Source organism: Vombatus ursinus, unplaced genomic scaffold, assembly GCF_900497805.2.
Source record: "Vombatus ursinus unplaced genomic scaffold, bare-nosed wombat genome assembly UNPS02014801.1, whole genome shotgun sequence".
Taxonomy (NCBI): domain Eukaryota; kingdom Metazoa; phylum Chordata; class Mammalia; order Diprotodontia; family Vombatidae; genus Vombatus; species Vombatus ursinus.
Window position 1 is genome coordinate 25,475,297 of NW_020954579.1, and position 17,171 is coordinate 25,492,467.

Here is a 17,171-nt window from a genome sequence, read left to right on the forward strand (position 1 = left end):
ATAAGTTCCAACTTGTCTCTATTTAGATGCTTAGATTCTTATGATCTAGCCATTGCTCAGATTCTTATAATCTAGCCAATAGTTTACTAATGTTCAGACTCCTTAAGAGCCTGCCCAATATGATGGATATTCTAATAAACCTTTAGCTGGGTAAAAAAAAAAGTCTTTGTTATAGAGGATAACTCTCTGGAAGGGGATAGAGGAAATTTTGAGGAAAATTTAGGCAATATAAAAAACAAAACATATAGATAAAAACTGAATAAAAGAAATACGTCTATCTATATCTATCCATATAGAGAGAGAACATAAAAAATTCTCAATAAAAATACAGTGTAAAGGAACCCCCACTCAACAAAAGACAATGTTGTTTTATGAGGTGTTTTCAACTTTCCAGGATTGCTTCCTGAGAATATTTTCACAATTTTTGCTCATCTGGTAAAGGCATGCTTTGAAACTGAATGTCCATTTTTCTTCTCAAGAAAATACCTTGCAAACAGGTAAGTTAGCCAAAATTCATATCTGTATACATTTAGAAATATAGCATTGCCTTTTCTTTTTGTAATATGTGGTAAATTCTACAATATTTATGTTTCATATAGTATTTTACACCTTGTTACACAGTGTTTTTGTCCTAAGTACAGTCATACATCCCATAAAAATAGGTCACCATAGTGCTGACATTAATTATCAATGTGCTCTAAATGAAGATAGTATGCATGTCTCACTTAGTAATTTTCTATGATACATCTAATAATTAGCATCTATATTAGCTGGATATAACTTGCAACATTCAATAAAATATACAGCATTAATATAGCTGACTAAATAAAATAAAGTATTTTTAGAAGAATATCCATGTTTGAGTTTAAAAGGGACTTCCAGTATAACCCATGGATGATAAAATCCATAAAACACATCTATAGTGCTTTATGGTTCAAGGAAAGGTATCCTCATGCAGAGATAAGGAACCTGAAGCTTAGGAAGGTTAAAAGATTTGCTTCGGGTCACTAAGACAGTCAGCTTTGGAGGTGGTTTCTAAACCTAGATCTTCCTGATTCCAAGTCCTGTTCTTTTCCCCCTATACTACTCAGGAAACTGAGGCTCGATGTGGTTAAGTGACTTGTGCAAGATAACACAGCTACTAAATGGCAAAGCCTAGTACTAACTCCAGATCTTTTCATGCTATGTTCAGTGCCCTCAATACTCAACTACTATAAAATATTTCTTCAATTATTTGGTTTATATTTGATAAATAAGATCTTATTTGTCTTTTAACTGGTCAGTCTTCCACCAAAAATGGATATTAAAGATATATTCTTTATCAAATATCTTTCAAAATTTCTACACAGTAAATAAGCATTTTTATTCACTTCTATACTATAGATTTTATTAAATTTTAACATGATAGAATGGAGTATTTCACTCCAGTTAAATTACATATTAAAAAAGGATGATGAATATAAAGAAAAGTCAAGAACAAAAATGGTTAATGTATTAAATAACTAGTTGCTAAAAATATTTGTTCAAAAAGGAAAAAGACGTATATGTACAAAAATATTTTATAGCAGCTCTTTCCTGGGGGTAAAGAATTAGAAATTGAGGGGATTCCCATCAATTGGGGAAATGGCTGAACAAATATGGGATTATGATGGAATACTATTGTACTATAAGGAATGATGAGCAGGATTCTCTCAGAGAAACCTGGAAAGACTTGCATGGGCTGATGCAAAGTGAAATGTACTGTGTACAAAGTAACAGCAATATTGTAAGATGATCAGTTGTGAATAACTTAGCTGTTCTCAGCAATACAACAAACCAAGCCAACTCTGAAGGACTTATGATGAAAAATGCTATCCATTCCCAGAGAAACAACTGATGGTGTCTGAATACAAACTGAAGCATACTTTTTTTACTTTATTTTCCTTGACTTTTTTTCTTTATATTTGCTTTTATAACATGACTATTATGGATATGTTTTGCATGATTACATACATATAACCTATATCAAATTGTTTGTCTTCTCAATGGGGATGGGGGAGTGAGGAAGGGAGAGAATTTGAAACTCAAAGTTTTTTGCTAAAATAATTTTTACTAGTAACTGGAGAAAAACAAAATATTAAAAAAAATATCTAGAAAAAAAGTAAAATGAAAAAAGTTATTTTATTGTGTCATTCGCAATTGACATACATTATTACATTTGAAGATGTATGTCTTGGGCTGTAAGCTAACTGGGTCTAAATTTTGGATCTTCATATAGTTTTCCTTCCAATACACTGCATATCCATTTATATTGATTTATATAGTCCCATGTGGATTTTTAAAAATCTTTGTTTTAATCCAACACATATAAATCGATTATAAGATCACAGAAATGTGTTTTACGGATTCATTTTCTAAAATTCGTCAAACTTATTAACACCAAAAAATAATTCATTAGAAAATTTTTAAAAATTAGGCTTCATTAAATGAATCATTTAAAACAGTAACATAGTTAATAACATTTCAACCATAAATAAATATCTTTAGAATTTCTGCCTTTTTATAATTAAAATTTTCCAGTGTCCTAGGACATGGTCTATTTTTGTAACGGCACCATGGGGAATGAAAAATACATTCTTTACTATTTCCATTTGAAAAATTTCTAAAGTTTTTTTTTTCAGATATAACTATTTCAATAGTTTTTTTCAGCTATTTTTCCTTTTTGCTTATCTTGCTGTTAGATTTATACAGTTCTGAGAAAGGAACATTGAAAATTTTTTTTATAATTACTGTTTCATTATTTGTATCTTTTTGCAATTCAGAACTCTTATGAATTTAGATGTGTTGTTTGATGCAGATATATTTTTATACTTGTAGAATTGGTATTTCCATTGTCCCTGGAACATTTAAATGTGATTTCCCTGTTTATCTCCATATTATGAATATTTATTTTTGCTTTTCTAATAAGATATAAACTCTTTTTAGTTGAATAACCTTACATAATAACCTGGACCCAATCTATCTTTGTATCTAATGAGCTATTATTCCCTACCTCTAGCTCTCTGCATTTCAGCCAAACTGTCCTCTCCATCCCTCCCTCACTGCAGTACTCATCTCCTGTCTCCTGTGCTTTTGCACTGGCTATCTTCCATATGTAGAATGCACCTCCTCCTTGCATCTGCCTCAGTCTCTCTAGTCTTTCATGATGCAGCTCAGCTACTACCTTCTACATGAAGTCCTTCTTGTTACTCTCAAAGTACATTGTATTTAACTACTTTGTGTGTATATGAATATATGATATATACAATAATACACATACTACATATGTTAATAAACTCCATATTTATGCTATACAAATATTTTTGTATGTACTTGTCTCTTTGATTGGAATGTAAGCTCATTGGAAATAGGGATTATTTCATTCTTTATACTTTTCTCTCTAAAACCTAGTACAATGCCTGACACATAATGGATATTTATTAAATACTTACTAATTGTTTATAATGCTATAATTACAATTCCTTTTTTTTTCCTGAATCATCTGATTTAGGGTAAATTTTATTCAAGTCTCTCATATGTTCTGTATGTATTATTTTTAGATGATTTTTCATATATAGAAAATTGCTAGACTTTGTTTTCATAAACACGTTGCTATGTTTATATTCTATTGTTTAGTCATTTACATTTAACATTCTGATTGTTGGACTTCTATTTTCTTCCATTTATTCATTTTTGTTTTGATTTTTATAGTCTACTCTTCTAAATCAATACTTTGTCCTTGGGGTTAGTAACCCCCCTTCTCTTTTCTATCCCCTTTCCCCTCCTACTGCGTATACGGCAAGTTAAATTTCTACACCTCACTGATTATGTTAGAACCTCCTTGAGCCAAATCCGATGAGAATAAAGTTCAAACAATGCTCATCACCCTCCCTTCTTTTTCTCTACTGTAATATGTCTTTGTGCCTCTTCATGCGATATAACTTATCCTTTTCTGCTTCTTCCTTTTCTCTTCTCTCATTACAATCCCTTTTCACCACTTCATTTGGTTTTTCATCATCCCATCAAAGTCAACTTAAACCCTCCCCCTCTGTCTATATACATCCCTTCTCAATGTCATAATAAAGATACAGTTCTCAAGAGTTACAAGTATCATCTTCCCATGTAGGGATGTAAACAATTTATTGAATAACATATGTTTTTTTCCCCTTTCCTGTTTACATTTTTATTCCTCTCTTGAGCCTTTTATTTGAAGATCAAGTTTTCTATTGAGCTCTGGTCTTTTCATCAGGAAAATCTGGAAGTCCCCTATTTTATTGAATGTCCATCTCCTCCCCTGAAAGATTATGCTCAATTTTGCTGGGCAGTTGAGCCTTGGTTGTAATCCAAACTCCTTTGCCTTAAGGAACATCATATTCTAAGCCCTCCAATCTCTTAATGTAGAAGCCGCAAGGTCCTGTGTAATCCTGACAGTGGTTCCATGATATTTTAATTGCCTCTTTCTGGACGCTTGCAGGATTTTCTCCTTGACTTGATAATTCTGGAATTTTGCTACAATATTCCTTGGCATTTTCAATTTGGGATCTCTTTCAGGAGATAATTAGGGTATTCTTTCAATGATTATTTTACCCTCTGGTTCCAGGGCCTCAGGGCAGTTTTCCTTGATCTCCTGAAAGATGCTGTCCAGGCTCTTTTTTTCATCATGGTTTTCAGGTAGACCAATAATTCTTAAATTATCTCTCCTGGATCTGTTTTCCAGGTCAGTTGTTTTTCCATTGAGGAATTTCACATTTTCTTCTATTTTTTTCATTCTTTTGATTTTGTTTTACTGATTTTTGATGTCTCATAGAGTCATTAGCTTCCAATTGTCCAATTATAATTTTTAATAAATTGTTTTCTTCAGTTAGCTTTTGTACATCCTTTTTCATTTGGCCCATTTTACTTTCTAGGGAGTTATTTTCTTCAGTGTACTTTTTTTCCCCATTTTTTAAAATGAATTGTTCAATTTTTCTTCTACTTCCCTTATTTTAATTTTAAAATCCTTCTTGAGCTCTTCTAAGAAGGCTTTTTGGGCTTCAGACCAGTTCATATTCCCCTCTGAGGTTTCAGATGTGCGTATATTGACAATGTTATCCTCCCCTGAATTTGCATTTTGATCTTCCCTGTCACCAAGATACTTTTCTATGGTCACTGTTTTTCTATGTTGCTTCTTTCTCATGTTATTTGCCTTTTTCCTGGCTTTTAAAGTTGATCTCTGTTTCTGGGGCACAGGGGGAACTATCCCAGGCTTCTTGTGCTGGGGCTAAGGACCTGGTTTCTGGTTTGCTGAGGTGGGGCTTGCCACTGGTTTGCTGGGATGTCTCCCTTCCAGGTCCCCTTCAGCCACAGCAAGGGGGATCTTCCTGTTAATCCCCCTAGCTTCATGAGCTAAAAGACTGCTATATCTAGTCTTTCAGCTGACTCTACCATTTCAGGATTTTTCTGGGCAATATTGTATTGGGCTGGAAATCTGCCTCACTCTGTCTTTTTGTGGGTTCTGCCACTCTAGAATTTGTTCAGAGTCACTTTTTAGAGATATTTGAAGAGATCTGGGAGAGAGTTCAGGTGAGTCCCTGCTTTCATTCTGCCATCCAGTACAACACTTTCTTAAAAAGATGGTCTCCTAATGTATAAATTCTGCTCAGACAAAACCCAGTATAAGAGCCCTGCTTATTACAGACAAGAACCTCTGAAGAGGGGTTGGGTGGAGAAGAGAAGGTAAATCTACAATTCTCTTTTATTCCTTGTTTCTCCTTATTTATTCTCGCATCTTTCCACTGCTGTACTTTCCAGAACTGATATTGATTCATTTACAGAGGATCATGGAATTTAGTCCATGGAGCACACATTTAGCTCTTCCTCCATTCCATCTCCTGATCCTTTAACTTTTCCTTAAATCTTTAGCCACTTAGGTCCCTTTCACTCCTTAAAGATTTCTTTGTCATTTTATCTCTGTTAGATTTTTTTTTAAGTAATATCTTATAAACATGAGAGAAATGATTTCAATTGTTTAGTTTCGAGAATTGCACTCATTTAGTTTTCCTTTTTTCTAATGTTTGGATGTTTGCAAATTAAAAATTATGCTCACTTGTGGGATTTTTAAAAATAGAAATGTTCCAAATTCCTCTCTTTTGTAAATTTCCACCTTTTCCCACTGAAGATTGGTTTAGCTTTAATGGATATGTTATTTTGGGTTGTAGTTTGAGCACCTCTGATTTTTGTGACACACTATTTCATAATATTCTTTGATTTTATATAACTATTGAATAATCTTGCATTAATTGAATTGGTGTTCCTTCATATTTGAAGGTCTTTCTGCTGGATGCTTGCAAAACTTGTTTGTTACTGAAATTGTGAAAAGTATTCATAGACATCTTGAAATTTCAAATATGGAATTTATCTCTGATATTAATCTGTAAATTCAGTTGATTAGTGCTTTGCTGTATAAACATTCTGGGGAGTTATCTTGTAATATTTCCTACAGTATGGTATTTAAGGTATTTTTTTTAATTTTTCAATGTGTTCTTCTAGGAGACAGACTCCTTAGGTTGCTTTTATGCATCCTTTCTTTGAAGTCAGTCACTTTGGCTTCAACAGAATTGATGTAGTCTTTTAAAATTGTTACTTCTATTCTGTCAAATTTTCTTCCTCTTTTTGTACTACATCTATTATTTTACATCTCTGAACCTCTGCTTCTGAGAAGAGATTATCCATCATCTTTACTATGTTCAGAATCCTGAAATTTGTGTTTTTGAATTCTTCTTTGAGAGTTCTGGTTTCTGACCTAATTTCTTCTCTACTTTCTTCTTTTTAAAGTTTTATTTCTATTTTGAACCATTCTAGAGTTCCTTGCTAATAATAGTCCTTGATCTTTTGTATAATCCAAATTTTTATTTTCTAAAACCAGAGTTTTAGTTCATTTTACTTAAAAATAAAATATCTGTTCATAGTGCACTGATTTCAAGGTTTTATTCATTGTTCTTTTTGTTTCTATGAGCAGAGCCTCTGTTGGTTTATCAGCTTGAGAACTAGGTTTTTACAAAGGCTTTCTCTCTTAGACTTGGTCTTTCAGACTTTCTCTTTTATCTACAGTCACTTACTCCTTGCATTTCCCCGCCTAACTCTCTCGTTCCTTTTCCTGTTACATTTCCGAGGTTGAACATCCTCAGCCACAGGTTTTAGAGATCTGGGGGCCCAGCTCAGGCCCCTGTCCTGAGTAACATCTTTATCTTGGTTTTTAAAGCCCTTCACAGGAAAGGTAGTTCCAGCCTATCTTTCTGGACTAATGTCATATTATTCTTCATCATGTTCTCTATGTTATGGTGAAATTTGCTGGCTTTATTTGTTGAATGCTTTTGGATTGAATTGGATTGAACTTGAGGTATTAGTGGCACATACTGGTACAGTTATCCAGTAGGCATTGGACAACTAAAGATGTATCAAAGACAAAGCATGTAATGTTCATGAATAAATTGATTAAAATTAATTTTTAAATTATTTTCAAGTTTTGTCAAGTACTATCTGTAACTTGTGTAATAAATATGAGAAAATTTGCATTTTAGGCAAAAGTAAAAATAACAGAGAAAAGATCAAAGTGAAAAAACTAAATTGAGATTCAAAAATCCATTTTAAGTCAAAATTGTATCTTCATAAATTGTTAATCCTTTAACAGTAACATTCAAAGGTTTAAGTTCTTTGACCTTGGCTTTGAATAATTATACTATGTGATATTTCCTTAAATTTATAAAAGATACTGAATTGCTCATCACAGCCTTTGGATGACTCCCAGCTACAAACATTCAAGCTTACTTCTTCTGCTAGCATTTTATGGTTGGAGTCCAAGAATCTCATATCATTTATGGTGATGCCAATTTCACAAACATATCTACACTGTTAGGAAAGTTTGATATGCTGCATTATATATCCAAATATGTAATTTAAAACATAATTATTTAATACCTACTTGAATTTCTGAAAAATATATGGCCAAGTTTAAGTACCAAATTATTGCAATACTACTCATTCTGAACAATATCTAATCCTGATATCCTGATATGATTAGAGATTTTATGTTCCTCTTAACATGAAGTTCTTGAAGTAACTAAAAATTCAATTCAACAGAATTTATTAGGCGCCTATTTACATACAATTCACTGAACTAGTTCTATGAATACAAAAACAAAAACGAAATAGCCTCTATGGTTAAGGAGATTACATTATACTACAGGAAATCAACATGTAAGTAAATACAAAGTGTATACAAGTTAGAGTGGGAAATTTCCAGAATCTGACACAGTAACACTTTAGGAACAAATAATATAATCACAGAAAGCCTAGACATCTAAACTTGACTAATCAACAGATTCTAAGTGTCAGTAATTTCTTAATAAATATGAAAGAATCACAGGGTCTTTGAGTCATCACATGAAAGAAGATGACACAATACAGAAATATTTTATGGTTAGATGAAAGAATCAAAGGCAACTCTGATGATATGTATAAGATAGCAAGGTAGTTTGGAATCACACATTCCAACAGCAGGTCAGTCAAATGGTGGTTAATTGTAATAATGAAGGACTTCAGAGTGGGAACTACCCTTGGCATAGGAGTGAACTATCTTTCCCTCCTCATCCTATCGCTTCATTTTGTAGGTAAAAATGATTTTGTGAGTCAGCAGATAGGTGCCATTGAACCCAGTTTGAATCTGAATATGCAAGGTACTATCCTAGGTTCTGGGGAAAAGAAAAGAAAAGAAATGACAAAGGAAGACAAAGACAGGGCAGGGCAGGGCAGGGCAGGCAAGGGCAGGGCAGGGCAGGGCAGGGCAGGGAAGGCCAGGGCAGGGAAGGGAAGGGGAGGGGAGGGGAGGGAAACGGAGGGAAAGGGAGGGAAGGGGAGGGAAGGGGAGGGAATTGGGCCTGGAGTCAGGAAGACCTGAGTTCAAATGTGGCCTCAGACACTTAGCAGTTGTATGACCCTGGGAAGGTAACTAAACCTCTGTTTGCCTTGGTTTCCTTAACTGTAAAATGGGGATAATAATAGCACCTACCTCCCAGGGCTGCTGTGAAGATCAAATGAAATAATATTTGTAAAGTGCTTAGCATAGTACTTGGCATTTGGTAGACGTTATATAAATGCTTATTCCCTTCCTTCCTAAGGTCAAAAATATTTCATTAACCAGGGGCACATCTTTTTACGAACTTCCATAAACCTCGCTATGCTGGATCTTGGACCACAGACTTATATTACAAGTCTTGTCAAATTGGTAGAACTACCAGTTAGAGCTCATCCTCTGCTGAAGTATTCTTTGAGAATCCAGAGCCACCACCAAACCACAATGAGATGCTGCACTGCAACTTATAGTGAAGTACATAGTAGTACTCAAATGATAATAGCATTTATATAGTGTTTTAAGTTTGCAAAAGTGTTTTACATACATTATCTCATTTAATCCTCACTACAGCTCTTTGAGGTATATGCTATTATTATTCCCATTTTACAGATGAGGAAGCTGAGACAAATAGAGGTTAAGTAACTTACCTAGGGTCACAGAGCTAATAATTGTCTGGGGCAGGATTTTAAGTCAGGTCGTCCTGATTCCAAGTCTAGTACTATGCTACCTGGACAGGCATTTATATTTTAATATAGGTTTATCTTATTTCATACAATATATTTGTTTCAGAAAATTAGGGATGAATTTAAATTATCTCCTCAATTATTTTTTTACCCATGCCTTAGGTGGTAGGTATTGTGTTTTATTCATTTTTGCATTATCCTTAGTACCTAGCACAGTGCCTTGTCTAAATGAAATTCTCAATAAATGATTACTGATCAAATTATTGAATGAATGAATTGGCTTCCTATCTCTGGACATCAGTTTCCTCATATGAAAAATGAAGGGGATAGACTGGATGACCTCTAAGTTTCCTTCCATTTATGGATACTATAATCCTTATTAAATGGTAAAGACTTTCCTCACATCTATTAAACATTGAAGCTTCATTTATCTGGTGTAAGCAAGGAATATTCTATAATATCAGTTTAGCAGATAATTAAGGCATTAAAACATTTTAATCATTTTTATGGAAATTTTACTTATGATCAAATTCTAAAAAATTTTAATGTGTATTTATTGTAAATTGCTGTTTACTCATTTCAGTCATGTCTTACTCTTCATGACCTCGTTTGGGGTTTTCTTGGCAAAAATACTAGAGTGGTTTAAGCATTTCTTCTCCAGTTCATTTTACAGATGAGGAAACTGAGGCAAACAGGGTTAAAGGAATTGCCCAGGGTCACACAGCAGTGTCTTAAAGCCAAATTTGATCTCTGGAAGACGAATCTTCCTGACTTCAGGCCTAGTACTCTATCCACTGCTCCACCTAGCTGTTACACATTTCATTATATAGAGTATATTAAAGCAGATGAATGATCATTAAACAATTAAGTAGAATCTTATTAAGTAGAATATTTTAAATATAATTAAATGTTTTGTGATAGAGGATAATTATGATAAACACTAATTATCTTTCTAAGTGATAATGGAGTGAAATCTTTAGATGTTACTGAGTATTTAATATTACTTGCCTCTATATTAACTAGTCCGAAATTTCTGACTAGTTTTATAACTTTTCAATTTTTTTCCTCATTATATGGATATAGGCTGTTACTTCTTATGACTCCTACCTAGATAATCTGCTACTTCCACTCCATTTTGAGAAAACAAAAAGCCTGTTATAACCAAATTTTATTTGGTGGCCAGATCCAGAATAATGGATCCAGAAACATGGAGACCAGTCATATCTAGAGTTGGCAAGTGGGAATATCGCTAGCAGCAGGAAACACAAAAAAGTCAAGGAATGCAGGTAGTTAGAATAAAGGGTGTCTACAGTGGTAAAATGGAAGACAAATAGAATATGGCATCAGTGGAATTACCTGCCAAAAATAAAGAGAACAAGCCTGGGAGGCAGTTAGCATAATGGATTTCAAGAAGCAACCAGTGAGAAACCACAATAAGAACCCTGATACTGAATGCTGTGTAGTACTAATAACAACAATGATGATGATCAAATTTGGCCCTAAAGAAGACAGGGGAAAATACACCTCCCTCTCTTCATAGGAGAAAGCGGGGACAAGGTAGAACAATGTATATTTTGCCAGACTTGGTTGATATTGCAGTTAGTTTTGCTAAACAATTTTTTTCTTTTTTATTCTTTGTTAAAAGAGATTGGATCTCAAGTCCCGTTTCCTTTTCTGCTTTGTATTTCTTTATCTGAGAAAAGGTGACTGAATAGCACTCCTGAAATGAATGTTTCCAGACTTAATGACTACCTCGTGAGCTGGAAAGGGCCAGAGCCATTGGGAGGTCTCTGTGTTGGCTGCAAGAGATGTTTCCTGTAGCTATATTCTTCTCAAAGGAGATGTCCACTGACACCAAATGAGCCATGCATGTTTGCCAGAATATACTGATCTTTAGTGAGTTGTGTGAACAATACAGATCTAAGGTGAAAGTGAAATAATTGATGGTTCTACAAAATGGTTCATGCTTTATTTATTAACCACCTAGATGAATATAATTGGAGTGAAGGGTTACTGGTTCCTGTTTAAGAATGCATCAATAAACACTAACGAGAATTTTTTTTTTTTGGTGGTAGAGAAAATATATAGCTATTCTATATATTTTATCTACTATTTTGCACATTAAGTAACTTTTCTAGACTTTTCTAGATGAGACTCTTAATCTCTTTGGGGAAAACCCCATACACTAGTCAAACCTAAACTTTGTTTAAGGATGTTTTCCTGGAATAACTCTAAGTGGGGGCATAAGACATAAACCAGAGAGTATGAGAAAAACCTGCTTTCACCCAATCTGGGTGAATGCCAAGCAAAAGCTTCTTGTAGGCAACTACGTAGTACAGTGGATAGAATACTGAACTTGGGAATCAGGAAGACCTGAGTTCAAATCTGGCCTCAGACACTCAGTTGAATGATTCTTGGCAAGTCACTTAACCTCTATTTGCCTTAATTTCTTCATCCGTAAACATGAGGGCAATGATAGCACCTATCTCTTATTGTGAGGTTATTGTGAGGATCAAAGGAGATAATGAAGTTCTATATAATTACTAGCTATTATTATTATTACTTTAGCAGAGCTTAAAAATATGGCAAAGTACTCAATTTGCTCAACATGAAAGCATATTATAGTAAAAATTAAGTTTAATTCTCTTTCATAATTACTTCATAAATTACAAATTAAGACTCTCCTAAGGGAGAAAAGGTTAATAGTTTATACTATCTCTGAGGTTTTACAATTATGACTTTTTATACAAAAGTTCTATACAACGAGTTCACTTGGATAGCTTACCTTTTCCAGTGTTAATTCTGTTTCAGCTGCATGTGTCATTTTTAATTCTAACTTCATCTTTTCTGAGTCAGCCTTCAATTTGTTCACAATAGTCTCATGGTCTCTAGCTGTTCGTTGCTTTTCCTCTTCCCGAAGAAGTCCAAGCTCTACAAGCTGCTGTTTCCGTTGAGAGTTTACTTGAATCAACTCTTCTCTCAATTTGTGAACTTGAGCCTCCATTTCAGAGATAATCTATTTTTTTAAAGGGAGGGACTCTTATTAGAAATAGTATTCATGAAAAAAGTCTTTCTTAGGTATTATGAAGATAAATGGAAATGATGTCTCATTCTCCTTCTTTCCTCCTTCCACCTATACCTCTTAGTAATATATGCTAAGTCTTAAGGAAATCTCCCAATTATTCACATTACTACACTAAGAACCTGAATTTATTTCTTCTATTTCAGAAGGCAACACCCTGCCAAAACTTCCTGAAGGAATTAGCAGAGTGATCATGAGATTAGGCATGATATTCTTTCAACAGACATTGAATAAATTAAAATTTCTTCACATAGGAACCAGGGCAAGATGGTAGACAGTAATAATACAAACTTGAATATCAAGAATTGGATTAATTTAGGGGATTAGGAACCATAGAATAAAAACATAAAAGGTCTTTATTTTCATCATCATAACTCTAACAAAGCATACACGATTTAATTTAGAATTAAAATCCTCTATGTTATTTTTTTGTATCTTAAAGAATCCAATCATTTCCACATGAAATTTCTGAATTATAGACACTTCTACTTGAATCTGCTAGATTAGAACTGACAAGCATAATAGGGCATCTTGTCTCAAACAAACAGAAGAAATCTACTGATCTGCTGTACAAGGATAGTGGAGCAATCCATTTTATGCCTGCCTCTACAGATAATGTAGCCTTGCAATTGGTGCCACTGTTGTGCTAAAATGATTTGAAACTGATGACTCTGCCTTTCATTTTCTAGTGGAGATGGCCTCACAGATGTGCTTAATATTTCTGTTCATTTGTGTCTCTGTTCTAGACATTCAGGGATGCACATTTCCATAAAAATAAAGTGTCGCAAAACAGGCCCTTCTGCTCCTCTTGTTTTAACGTGATGATTTATCTGATTCTAAATTCAAGTATAAAGTATATCATTACAGCAAGGCAAATGGAGAGAAAAGGTGGGCAAGCAAAAGTCTACTATTACTATTGCTAAATCAGCAGATGATTTTACAGATGGGTACAGATCTGATATGACATTAACGTGAGACTGATTATGGCTAATTAAATTGAGAAGCATATAATGTAGAGGCTGAAATTTTACACTAAAGAAAAAATATTGCTTCATTTATGAAATGTCTCAAAACTAATATATTGATTTTTCAATATAATAATTAGAAAAAACAACACAAGTTACTATTGTGGGCTTGCTAAACAATTGCAGTTTCAATCAAGACATAATTGAGGTGAACATTGTTTAGGTAAGTATTTTTATTCTCATTTTTCTTTGAAATAAAAGAATTTTTAAAATAATTTTTCTTTAAAATATCTTAAATACTTTAAAATATTTTTAACTTTAAACAGTATTTTATTTTTTCAATTACATGGAAGGCCAATTTTTAACATTCATTATTTTATAAAATTTTGAGTTCCAAATTTTTCTCCCTCCCTCTCTCCCCTCCCTCTCCCTTAAAATGATAGGCAATTTGATATAGATTATATATGTGCAATCATGTAAAATGTATTTCCATATTAGTCATGTTCATACCTGGTGAATTTAACCAAATGAGCCTTTTCAAATAGAAAGCAAAATTTGGTACCTACCCAATCATCAAATTGAAGGAAAATTAAAGAGATAAAGTTAAGTTAAAGAGATGAAAACTGAAAACTGGTTTAAAAAGCTACCAATCTCATTTATAGGAGAATTTCCTCATGAGATCTACTTATTATTGAAATTACAGGTTAATCAATTAATCAACTAATGAATAAGCATTAAATGCCTACTATGTTTTAGGCACTGTGGGAGGTACTGGTGATATAAAGACAAAAGTGAAATAGTCCCTACTCTCAAGAGCCTGGGAGACTATGAGCTTTGTCATCGTTATTATTATTACACATCAATAATAATTTCTTAACTAATATTAGTTCTATGGCTTCTTCAATTTCTTGTCCTGTCCCTATATTAATCACTCAGTCATTTAGAAGTAAATTATCACCAGCCTTCTTCTTTTATTCTTTTATCTCTATCCTCATTGACATTACCCCAAATTGTTTAGGAGACCAGTAAAGACAGTTGTAGGAGTAGAAAGAAGCATCATAACCCAGTTCTCCCCATAATTCTGACAAAAACCTAGAAAGCACAAGCACTAGATTGTTATCACAGGAAAATCTAAGGAAAAATCACAGTGAGTTATTTTACCAGCCTAGGTCACCACTGACCTAAGTCACCATTGACAGAGGTCTGCAGGCAATACGGACATTCTAACTAGGAAGGTATTCTGCAGTACCTTCTAGTACCTGGACTGAACTGGGGCCTGTGGTTATGTGTTAGTGCAAGAAGCAGTTCTGCTTCCAGTAGGGATGGGCCTTATACTTTGTAGGAATGAGGAACAGGAGTGAATTGCCAGCTCTGTCACTCATACCTTTGAACTGGGTTGCAGAACCAGTGTGGACTGAGGAGAGACCCAATATGAGGAGGTGTCTAACCTCTGTTTGCACAGTGGCAAAGAACAGTTGATGGCTCAGGTTGTGTACTTGGAAGGGAGTAAAAAACAAGAGAGAGCAACTACCGAGTGGCTTTGATCATGGAGTATGGTCTCAAATTCAGTATCTAGTTTGGTCTGGGACCTGCAGCAGAGTAACCAGTGCAGGAAAGACTAAAGGGGCACCAGCAATTCTGTCACTCTGAACCCATAGAACCTTCTAGCTAGCTGACAAGGGGCTGGGCCGGCAACAGTCTAGTGGAACTTCAACCCAGGGTAAGTCTATGGATGTATAACCCAAACCCAAACTAGGATCAGCAGTTAAACTTCACTCTGGATCTGACAGATATGAATGTATCAAAAATTTTCAAGGTCCGTGGCCTGAACAGCTACTGAGATCCTTCAAAAAAACAGTCCCCAATCCTGAGAGAAATCAGCAGGAGAACCAAAGGGAATACAAATCAGGACAAAATAAGGCCCAGCCTTTTCCTCCAAAAGTGCATACAGCGTGGCCAGCGAAGTGAGAAGATTGTTTAAATTATGACTAAATTCTCTTTCATCACCTTCTTCTTTGTAAAGATGAGGTGGAGAACGAGAAGAAGAGGACAAAATGAGTGGAAACATACAATTAACAAAAACAAATGTGAAATGAATAGGATGAATTCACTAATAAAATGGAAGATAGAATAATGGATTTTAAAAGTCAAATATAAGATTTTTTAAAAAGAAATATACTAGTAGTATAAATATACAAAGTTAAAATAAGGGGCAGAAATAAAATCAACTGTGTTTCAGGTGAACTTTAAAAAGTAGTGGTAGCAATCATGATTTTATACGATGCAACAGTATAGAGATTAAAAAGAAATAAGGGTGGATCTAAGTCCAAACCGTATTTTCGGCTTCTTTCAGTTATACAGAATTCTGCTTCTTGGACTGTTGTTAAAGAAATTCATATTAAAAAGATTCCAAACTGATCAAGTTCTCTTAAGAAGTCAAGATCATTTCAGACAAATGATCTCAAAGGGACCTTTATGCTCTCAAACTGATTCCCTGTAAGATCGTTCGTTAAGAAAAAAAATGTTAGAACAAATTCAAGACAATGAAGCATGCTTTTCTTTTGTATTTCACTTGAACACTACCTTGTTTTTGTTAGATCAAATCAGAAAATCCACAACATTTACATGAAGTTTAAGTTCTTTATTTGAACATTATTTATACATTTTACAGTCACATTGTATTAGTGCTGTCTTGTATGGTATTTTCCTAATGCACAAGAGGTGTACATATTGCTACATTCTTTAATATAAGAAGAATGTCAAATACATTTTATGAAGGGGGTACTTTTGGACTTCATTTATTTTAAAATTGTAAACCCTCCTTTATAGATTATCAGAGATTTATGTATAAATATAAATATGCAGAAAATAATTAAGTTAATTTATTGAAATCATTTGAGGAGTAAATTTTTGAGTGCATAAACTATGAATTATTTTTTAAACAGATTACACCTTGCTTTTTAAAATTTTATGTAACGTTCTTTGAAAATGAAAACATTTCAAATAGTAATGTCTTTTTCAATGGACTGCCAGTATAAATAATTCCTGATGGGTGTCTTAGATGAAGTACTTTCATATCCTAAAGGATCTGAAATAGTATATTTTCAAAGGCACTATCATTCCTTAAATCTCTTTTCTTTGAAGATCAATGTCTGTGAAGGCTATGACACTATACTGTGTACAAGAGTAAGGCCATATACAAAGCAATTTGATAAATTTTGGCATACAAATGTGATACATTATAAATAAAACAACAAGCTTAATGTTTCCCTGTTATGCACTGGAAAAAAAAAGAAATAAGTAGGAAAAATTATGTTTAAGGCACCATAGAAAACAAAACAGTATCAAAAATTAATGTAAATGCACTAATGACATAGCATTTCAATACTTAGAGGAAAAGTTAATCAAATTGAAGGGAAAAAATAACCAGCAAAAATCTAATGGTTGGAATTTCAATGTACTACTTTCAAACATAGACAGAACCAAACAAGAAACTAGAAAGAAGTAAAAGACTTGAATAGAACTTTAGAAAA

The 17,171-nt window shown here is 33.6% G+C and overlaps 1 protein-coding gene across 6 annotated transcripts in view; it reads right to left on the reverse strand.

The window, feature by feature from the left end:
* The window catches only part of CEP112 (centrosomal protein 112), a 496,208-nt gene that overhangs the window by 187,389 nt on the left and 291,648 nt on the right, over positions 1-17,171 (reverse strand). For all 6 annotated transcript variants that reach the window (XM_027873031.1, XM_027873032.1, XM_027873026.1 and 3 more), the window contains exon 21: positions 12,377-12,607. In XM_027873031.1, coding sequence (XP_027728832.1) covers positions 12,377-12,607 — 231 coding nt within the window. The remainder of the gene's footprint in view (positions 1-12,376; positions 12,608-17,171) is intronic.